The sequence below is a fragment of the Montipora foliosa genome, chromosome 8 (assembly GCF_036669935.1).
Source record: "Montipora foliosa isolate CH-2021 chromosome 8, ASM3666993v2, whole genome shotgun sequence".
NCBI lineage: Eukaryota > Metazoa > Cnidaria > Anthozoa > Scleractinia > Acroporidae > Montipora > Montipora foliosa.
Genome location: NC_090876.1, coordinates 20,073,462 through 20,083,461, shown reverse-complemented (window position 1 = coordinate 20,083,461; position 10,000 = coordinate 20,073,462). Strand labels below are relative to the sequence as shown.

General features: G+C 39.5%; 1 protein-coding gene across 1 annotated transcript in view; it reads left to right on the top strand.

The window, feature by feature from the left end:
- The window catches only part of LOC138013177 (pancreatic secretory granule membrane major glycoprotein GP2-like), a 42,456-nt gene that overhangs the window by 17,222 nt on the left and 15,234 nt on the right, over positions 1-10,000 (top strand). The window contains exons 3-6 of the mRNA XM_068860189.1: positions 1,953-2,120; positions 5,220-5,591; positions 6,880-6,918; positions 7,088-7,123. Coding sequence (XP_068716290.1) covers positions 1,953-2,120; positions 5,220-5,591; positions 6,880-6,918; positions 7,088-7,123 — 615 coding nt within the window. The remainder of the gene's footprint in view (positions 1-1,952; positions 2,121-5,219; positions 5,592-6,879; positions 6,919-7,087; positions 7,124-10,000) is intronic.

The following is a 10,000-nucleotide window of genomic DNA, read 5'->3' as shown; positions in this document are numbered from 1 at the left end:
ATGTCCATAAACAACCTTTTTGAGTAGACTTCGCCTTTTTCCAATTCAAAAAATTCTTCGATGACGGCAACAGCTTTGTTGTTCTACTCCTTCTTGTATTTCCTCCGACTCGAAAGGACCATGTAATGTTTCTTTATGGTATATTTAATTCATTTCCTGGTGAATAATCTCTTTACAATTTTCCATACGAATTACCACTTCACTCGACGGTTTCAGGCCTTAAGCACGGTTGAAATCTAAAACTCAATACTCAACTTGACACTCGAAGCGATCCGACGATCGATCAAAACTCAAACTATAAGTCCTTCTACACGTGACTTTCTTCCCGCCACACGTAATGTATGCTTATTTATGACAAATCTATTTTTAACAAATTGCGTGAACTGACATGATAGTATAAGTATAAGTCAAACTACTACAATAGTTCGAAAAATGCCATTCCATGCACTCAAAATTTTGCTGAAACATGGACGTAACTTCCTTACACTCAAATGACGCTGATATTTGAAAAAAAAAACTAGGGCTGATGCGAAACGTAGCGTGAAGTAGACTTTAAACTCTTCTAAGAACACAAGGAACTTGACGTTAAACGGGAAAACACAGTCCATGTAAAGGAAGATTAGCGCCCTCTCCTTGTCAACCACCTGACTGTGGATCTGTTTTGCCTTTTCCAGACACTGTTGAGTAGCAGAAGACTCGGGACAGCTACAACGAACTCTTACTCTTAATCTTACTTTTGTTTACCGCGCACAGGTGGCTCAGTTGGTTGAGCACCGGGCTGTCACGCGGGAGGTCGTGAGTTCAACTCCGGCCGAACCAACACTCAAAGTCTTTAAATAACTGAGGAGAAAGTGCTGCCTTTGTAATTACATCTGCAAATGGTTAGAATCTCTAGTCTTCTCGGATAAGGACGATAAGCCGGAGGTCCCGTCTCACAACCCTCCAATGTTCATAATCCTGTGAGACGTAAAAGAACCCGCACACTTGTCGCAAAGAGTAGGGCATGTAGTTCCCGGTGTTGTAGTCTGTCTTCTGTGGTATATCATGGTTGGGAGGGTAAAAGGGCGCACTTAATTTGGAGCCTCGCCCTGTTTTGCGACCTCCACCACAGTTGTGGTGAAAGTGGATAAATAAATAAATACTTCACTTAGATGAAGAAGTGTTTTTCACTTAGATGAAGAGGTGTTTTTCTGGCTCAAATGCTCTGCCCCTAAACTATAGGATACTATTAGGAGTCAGGACTGCTTTACTGCCAGAACTGAAAATTGTTAAAGTGTGGCATTCTCGCAGGCGTAGACGATGGTATATGTTAATCCCAGCAAATATTCAATACGAAGCTGTGCATTTTTTAACTTGAACATGCTTGAGGAACCCCTCTCCCTTTCCACCCCCCCCCCCCCCCCCTTATCCTTGGCGAAAAAACCCTCCGGGAGGACTCACATTTGAAAGGGGTGGGGATGTTCGTCGTATCGCTTAGGTGGTAAATTTCGGACTTTGGTTTCACTTAGGATGCTCTCGACAAAAACCACCATCATCAATAGCCGTGAAGGTCTTGCGAAGAAATATAAGCATACCTGTTTAATATGCTCTCTTTTGGGAGTTAAAAAGGCCTGGGCCACGCCCAGCCGGATTGGTCTCCTTAAGTGGTTTAATTCAACATTTCCGACAAGCATTTTCGCCTATCGTGACCTATGACCTTTTCCTGACTAGTTCGTATTGTCTACCACAAAGTTAATTTTAAAGTTTATTTTTTTAATGGAAATGTTTCGAAACTTTAACCCTTGTAGTGGTAAGCAATCTTAGCAATGAGAATTGGCTTCTCGTACGTAAAACTTATAAACGCTTACCTCCTGTAAAAAAATATCACTGATTTTTCTCTTCGAGAGACGTCATACCCCAAGTGACGGTTATTGACACATATTTTACAGTTTTTTTTTTTTCATGATTTTTAGGTGGTTTTCGCTGTAAAGGCAAACCAGATGGTAACTACAGGAATCCAGACAATTGCTATGGATACATTTTCTGTTTAAATGACATCGCTCATGAAATGGACTGCCCAGCCGGAATGAAGTATAACGTGAGGAAGGATCAATGCGATTACGATGCGCCCTGCTTCCAAGGTCTTTAAAGATATTAATTTGTACAATAATCTCCCACACTACTCTTCCCACGCGAAGAACTCATTGGCTCACTTTAGGTTTATAGAACAGTCTTGTCTTTTGGAAAGAGATAGGATTACTGGTTATGCATTGCTTTCCAAAGCTTCTTTGGAGCCATTATTCAAACAAAAGTCAGCCAGTGTTTAAAATAAACCCGTGCTCCAGGTCATTTTTGTCAGTCGTAGTATATAAGGGTTGCTGATTATCGAAAATGGTTTGGAGAAAGCAAGATCAAAGGGGAAAAGCGCCTCTTAATCCACATGCATGTCCTCGGTAAACGACGTTAAACTTCTAATAACACTCCCTGCTGAAGATTGGTTTGATTGGGGGAGGAGTGAGGCCCCCCTGTTCAGTCACTTGTGGGGAGGGAAGTTAACCATTACAGGACTCAGGGACTCGCACCTGCACAAATCTCCCACCATCCGCGGAGCCGATAAAATAGGGTGAAGGACCAAGTATAGAATAATAATTATATAGAAAATGTTATAGGCAGAGTTTCTTGTGATAAAAGTACACTGAAACAATTGCCATGTTTCATTTTCTGCGGTATCTACTGTGATACAGAAAGTTGAGAATTGCATATGCATGGGAAGGAAAATAACAAGGCGAGATGTAGTTTGCAGTCTGTCTCTCTGCAGCTGTTCATCATCGTTCCGAAATGTGACCAATGTCAAGAATTTAGAATCAAGTTATAAACCACGATTAATTAAGGAAAAGCTAGTTAAAAATGGAATTTGGATGAATAAATCACAAATCTAACACCTTTTGCATTAGTTACATACAAAGAATATATTTCATGCTCCGACAACTAATGCTTTTTCGAGCTTTGACTGACAGTTGTATCACTTGTAATCTTGCTTCTTCTTTTATTTTTATTTTCAATTTTACTGACTCATATTGTCAACAATTTGTGCAATCAAAGAACCTGGAGGGACTTTCTTAATCTATTTTGACTGGAGGGCCAATGGCGAAGGTGCATTCCACGGCTCAGCAAAACATCGGTTCAGAGAAGCATAAATTGCCTACGAATAAGTAAAGAACACATTATCGTCTGGTGAAGCTATCTATTATGTTGTTAACTATATCAAGGTTTTCTGAGAAAGTAACTCAAAATGCAACAGCGAAAGGACAAGACAAAAATCAGTATTAAGTTGTAAGAGACCATTTTGCAGGTCACAAAACAATTATGTTTTTTGATTCCGAGCATATATACAGTCCGGAACCTGTATATAACGGTCCTGTATTAAGCGGCCACCCTCTAGTAATCGGCCAGTTTTCGAAGACCCGATTTTTCGCTCATGCAAACGCTGTAGTTGTTACCTGTGTTAGGCGGTCACCTCTATTAATTAAGCGGCCGCGACCACCCTGTAGCAGTCCTATGTTTGTCTATCTTTGCTATTTTTACCTGTTTTAAGCGGCCACCCTTGAATGGAAACTAAGCGACATGCCATTTAATGCGGTATTTTATTGTTTAAAATGCCATCCATCATCACTTTAAAGAAATAACATGTAGAAAGCTACTATAAGCTGATAATCGGTCGTTTAGCATCGATAACGCTTTCCAGATGTACGACAGTTAACGACTTGCTCTACAAACAAAAATTTTGAAATGCCAAAGCACCAGACGTACGTGTCCGACATTTTCAAGTCACCGTAATTTTTGCTCTATTAATTTAACTTGAACAGTCGTACTGTCTATAGTGCTACTTTTTAATTAGCAACATTTCCGTTATAACTGCACATTGAACGTGACAACTATGAAATGACGGCATGAGATATTTTGTTTTGAACTGTAAGTCATTGAAATACGTACAGTACTGTATACCGTAGAAGACCAGAGGACAGTTTATTGCACAGTACTTTTACACAATCTTACGTATGCTATACCGTTACGTTACAAGTTTGCAACTTTGTTTAAATTAAGTATTGATCGCCTGAGAGAGAAAAGAAAGAGTGTTCATTGTCCTATTGTTTCCTTGCATGACGTTTTTTGTATGACACTCCATTAAAAGTGACATTAGACCACGCCCAGTGAGTATTTTTAGTGAATATATATATAACAATTATTCCATGAGCCCGAGTTGGATATGAAGTGATAAAATAACCAACGAGCGCGTAGCGCGAGTTGGTTATAATCACTTCATATCCAACAAGGGCGAATGGAATAATTGTTTTAGTAAATTCTCAAACCGGGTTTTGCCGCCGATTTTTATTTCCACAATTTTACAAAGCGTCCGGAAAGAGCATCTTGGCGCACTATTTTCCATATGACGTAAAACTTCGACTATTGCCTCATAGTCGGAGTTTTTTAGCCAATCAAAAAGCTAGAAATGCAATAGTCGCAGCTGAAAATTTACTAAATACATATGGCAGCAGTATGAGAGGGCTTCCTGAGCCAACGAAGATGCTTGGCCAACAGAAGGATCCCAGAGAGATACAAAGTCCAAACCACGGCATGTAGATTTGTAAAAAAATGGTTTAAAAAGGCCAATGGACGGACAACTTCTGGTGGCTAAAAAATGAAACTTTAATGTGGTTTAAAACGTTTCGGTCATACGACCTTCATCAATTACAGGGGATCACGGTTTACAATTCCTTTTTATAGTGTTCGCAGTCTGATTATATACAAACAAAAAGAAAAATAACGGCGACGTTTTAAGACTTAAATCCTCTCCTTTCTTAAGATACAAAGGGAATTGTGACGCCCAAAAATGGCCCTTAAAGTTTGGAGACTTTCGAGAAACGCGCCCCAGGGACGATAAGCATTACAAACAAATGAAAGGCAATAACATTGATCAACAAACCAAAAACGCCAGTAGACTGCGAGTAGTTTCTAATTTCGGCGATGGATTGATGGGCGGGCAAAATACACACGTGCGCGCGAAATTGCTAGGAGACGCATATCCTCGCAAATTCGCGAGCGCATGTGCATTTCGCCCCCTTGAGGATTCCAGGAAGTCGGCTATATTTTTCAAATTAAAGATAAGTTGTCTTACGTTAAATTAACCAATGACAATATGAAGGGGAGTAATTGTATCGCATTGGTTTATTTTGCTACAGCGCCTGATTCATGCACGAGTGGCAATTACCAGACTATCACTTCCTCTGACCGCCTCGTTGGAAACGCTTATCAATGCTCGGTGAAGTGTGATAGGGATGATCTCATCCCAGGGTGGTATCGTTTCACTGGTGATGCTGGAGATAAGATACCAAACACACGTCCACTAAGCACCCATCTCTGTGGTACCCAGGCCCCAGGTTGGATCAATGGTAGCAACCCTGCCGTAGCCGATGGTGAAGTGATTAGAATGGTTTGTTATTTCTGGTGGAGAAACGACTGTAGATGGCAGAACAGCATCAAAGTGAAAAATTGTGGAGCATTTTACGTCTATGAGCTGCAAAAGCCTCCACTATGTTGGCTCCGATACTGCTGTAAGGAGATACGGTTCAAAACAAAATGTAATTTAAAATACTTTTAGCCAGAGTCCTGCAAACGATCAGCACTATGGTGACGCTGTAAAGTGAATCCCACTGCATTCCTTAAGGAACGTCACACGCTACGTTTGCCATACATGGGGTCCAAACAAAATCGTGTCACACGACTGGTATCACATGACAGGGGACAGTGGCGATCAGAATCCAGAGCGATGTGTTCCCATCGATAGATGTGGTACAAATGCTCCAGGATGACTTAATGACGCCCACTTAACAGTCCAGGATGGACTGCAGACTGTTGTTATTTCAAGAGCAACATCAAGATCCGGAACTGTGGTAGTTATTTCGTGTACCAATTGGTACAGCCTCCAGCTTGTAACTTGCGTTACTGTGGTGACAGAAATGGTGTGTAGGATTTGTGTTTTATGTATTTGAAAACAAAATTGATACGATTTTTTGGGCGGTGATGTGAGACAACGATTGCGTCAGTAGAACAACGAAAAGGACTTGTTTATGGTCGTTGCTGATTAACAGATAAAAATTATTCCATTATTTATTGCCGGAAGTAGGTCTGTGACTTAAGTTCGAGGTATCGAATGAGCTTTTGCTGTCTTAAGCTCAAAAAATATGATAGACGACTTTATTCAAGACGTGTTGCTTGTTTTAATTAAGAACACACTTTTTATCGGTTCTGGTTTTTTTGTTATTTATTTATTTTTTTTATAACTTAAATTTTATTATTTACAAAAACAACAAAACAGAAAACTAATACAAGTACATTACAGTACTAACAAGTACATTACAATACTAGCGCTACTTACATTGCTAATAGTCCTAAAACGTTACATACGTGAGAGAAAGCACTTAACATTACCGAGTTACAGAATTGCAAAGTTCCGAAACTTTGTAATTCTGCAGTTTTTTTTTGTACAGAACTGTTGAAATAATACCTCACTGATGACCAAACGAAGTAATTGCGACTTATCCTGACAGGCACGTAACGCAATAATTTTTTGGCGGGAAAACAGCTTCCTCGCCGCCTACCTCCCCATCCATTCCAATGTTTTAACGATGAAAAAAATCAGAGCTCTATTCTTTGCAATAATTGGGTAGGAGAGGAGGTCAAATTTCCCTCTTCAAAATTCTGTTTTACTGCGTTTTTCATAATTATACGGAATTCATCTTAAACATCGGTTCTGTTGCTTTTTCAATCGTTTTAGACCCACGGGAACTGTATCATCCATTTTAGTTTATCAAACACTCACAACCTTCTTTATTATTTCAGCCGAATTGACCGCAACAACACCACCGATAACAACACCAGGTACGATATGCATTAAAATGTAGACGACTTTATTCAAGACGTTTTGCTTGATTTAATTAAGGACACACTTTTTATCGGTTCTGTTGCTTTTTCAATCTTTTAAGGCCCACGGGAAGTGCATCATCCATTTTAGTTTATCAAACACTGACAACTTTCCTTATTATTTCAGCATTCACCACAACATCACCACCGATAACAACACCAGGTACGATATGCATTAAAAACAAACAAAAGAAAACAATACTTATCAACAAACAAAAAATGTCAGCGTCAAAAGTTCCTTTCCTGAACGACACAGACTATTTTTTGCCCGGTTTCATTTACCTGAGAGTTGTAAAAAGGAAAAGGACTTGTTAATGATGTTGCTGATTAACAGATATTTATTGAAGGAGGTCTGAGACTTAAGAGCAGTTCTCTCAGAAAGCCAAGCAAAGTTAAACTTGAATTTTTAAACTCTCTTTACTTTCTATGTGGATGTAGGTTGTCTTTGGTTAGGAATTTTACTATCAAGTATGTAACATATATGTGTCCACTTCTCAGATAGATGAGAGCCAATTCTAATGAGATTCCACCAGACAGTAGGACTATGCTTTTAATTACTAAAGGATGCTCTAAAAGTATTTTCTCTTCTACAAACTTGAAAAAAATACTGGCTGTATTATGTTACCTGTCGGCCATTTTGAAAAACCGCAAAAACGAGGACAACTGTTTTCGCTTTTTCTCGCAAAGTATTCTTTTCCCGGTCACCACATTTGCAGCAGAGCTAATAGACCTTATTCATAAATGGCGGTCACATTTATAATTCTTTTGTCCACGTGCAAATTAGCCTACCAAGCCTCATTTTAGAGCAAGAATTCTTTTCAATTCACTGTATGGTATCGAGGCTTGGTAGGCTAATTTGCACTTTGACAAAAGAATTATAAATTGACCGCCATTTATGAATAAGGTCTATACAGCTATCGTAATCCTTAAATATTGGAAAACTAGTTTGGGGAAAATTCTAGTTTGGTCATACGTGATGAACAAATTTGATGAAAATTAGAAATATTTGGAACATTGACCAAGTTTAGGCTACATCTTTTTGCTCCGAACTGGTTTGAAGAGCGTGTTTAAGCTCCGACAGTATTTTAACTATCCTATCTTTAAAGTCGGAGGCGCGGTGGCCTCATGGTTAGTGCGCTCGACTCCGGATCGAGTGGTCCGGGTTCGGGGCCTGGCAGGGGACATTGTGTTGTGTTCTTGGGCAAGACACTTTACTCTCACGGTGCCTCTCTCCACCCAGGTGTATAAATGGGTACCGGCGTAAAGCTGGGGGTAACCCTGCGATGGACTAGCATCCCATCCAGGGGGGAGTATAAATACTCCTAGTCGCTTCATGCTACTGAAACCGGAGATAAGCGCCGGCCTGATGAGCCTTCTGGCTCGTAAGCGGAGACTTTACCTATCTTTAAAGTGCCATCGACTTATGACGCTTTAGATCCGTTTAGTTTGATAATCTGAATTTGAATATCTTGTGCATCATTATGCAAGGAAAAGTTTCTTCAGAAAATGGTTTGATCCTGAACTGTGAGGAATTTATTTAATTGCATATGGGTTTTGACACGGATTGTATTTCTTGTTTGCACGCACGCAATTGCAATAGGAAGGGTTTTTTGCCTCTAATAGCAAATATGTTGTTTGTTTGAATAAACGTTTCGCTGGAAAAGGTTTTTGTGAGATCTTTCGGCCGTTGTGGATTCATCGTGTTGCGTGATATTCGAGCTTAACTAATTTGCATTCAATACGCGAGAGGTTTCCTCATAAATATAACAGGAATCTGTCGCTGGTTTTTACTAGCGACGCAAACATAAGCACAAGTAAGACACGCAAGCGCAGTTAGTTGTTGTTAATTAGTGTGTATTGTTGTAGCAAAAGGCTCTAACAAAAGACAAGCTACTGAGTTTGCGTACGCTTCTTGTACTTATGCTTGCGTCGCTAACGAAAACCAGGCTTAAGTGTTGCATCTTTTTGTCCAAATGAACGCTCAAAAATAAAGATTTTTTAATGATCTTTTAGTGGAAATGTTTTTGTAATTTAGGCCAGTTTCAAACGTCGCGCTACTGCCGTGTCGAATCGCTTCCGAAAGGCAACTTTTTGGTTGTTCCTCCTCTGATTCTCTCGAACGTATATCCGTTGAACATCTACCAGATGATGTCAAATATTTATCACAGAAACTGGCAATTTTCTTCGACTTTTTTTTCGTCATCGACATTCTCGAGTATAGCTGGAGTCGCAATCGAATTGCTCAAACTTTTTGTACGACGCCATTTTGTTTTGAGTATACAAGTGGAACGCATGCGTAGAAATTGCAGAATAATCAAAACTACATTAAAATAATTTATGTTCGGCACGGCAGTAGTGCAACGTTTGAAACCATGCCAAGCCAGTATGCCGTGTAGCACGACAGACCCTGTCAAATTTAATTGTCGTGTCGAACTAAATTCAAGTTGCCGTTCTTAATGGTTTCAAACGTCGCGCTACTGCCGTGCCAACGTCGAATTAATTCCTGAATTTAGTTCGACGTTTGAAACTGGCCTTAGTATTCTCTGTCAAACATTTGCATGGAAAGTTTAAAATAAATATCGCAACACACCCAAGAAATTTAGTCGCATTTACTCCTTCGTCGAATTCGCGTTAATATTTTACAAATTGTGATATTATATACGGGTTGGATATCGGAGAAGGAATCAAACACCTTGAGAGGATCTGTGTTTACAATTTTCTGGGTATTTATATATATTTTTTTATTTGTGCTCAACTCTGCACAGTCTTCAGGTAAAAAAAAAAAGACAATTTTAAATTTGACTAATTCTTGTGCGTCAAGAGCCGGATTTGAAAGAAACCTTATTGGAAGAAATATTATTGAAAGAAATGGTTCTTCATTGAAGAGTTTGATCCCGAACACTGGTAGGAAATTTCAGGAAATTTATTTAGCTTCGTGTGCTTTTTGACACGGTTTGTTTTGCTTGTTTGATCGCACGCAATGAAATGGCAAGTTTTTGCCTCCATATCATTTGTTTCAATAAAATGTTTGGCTGGAAAA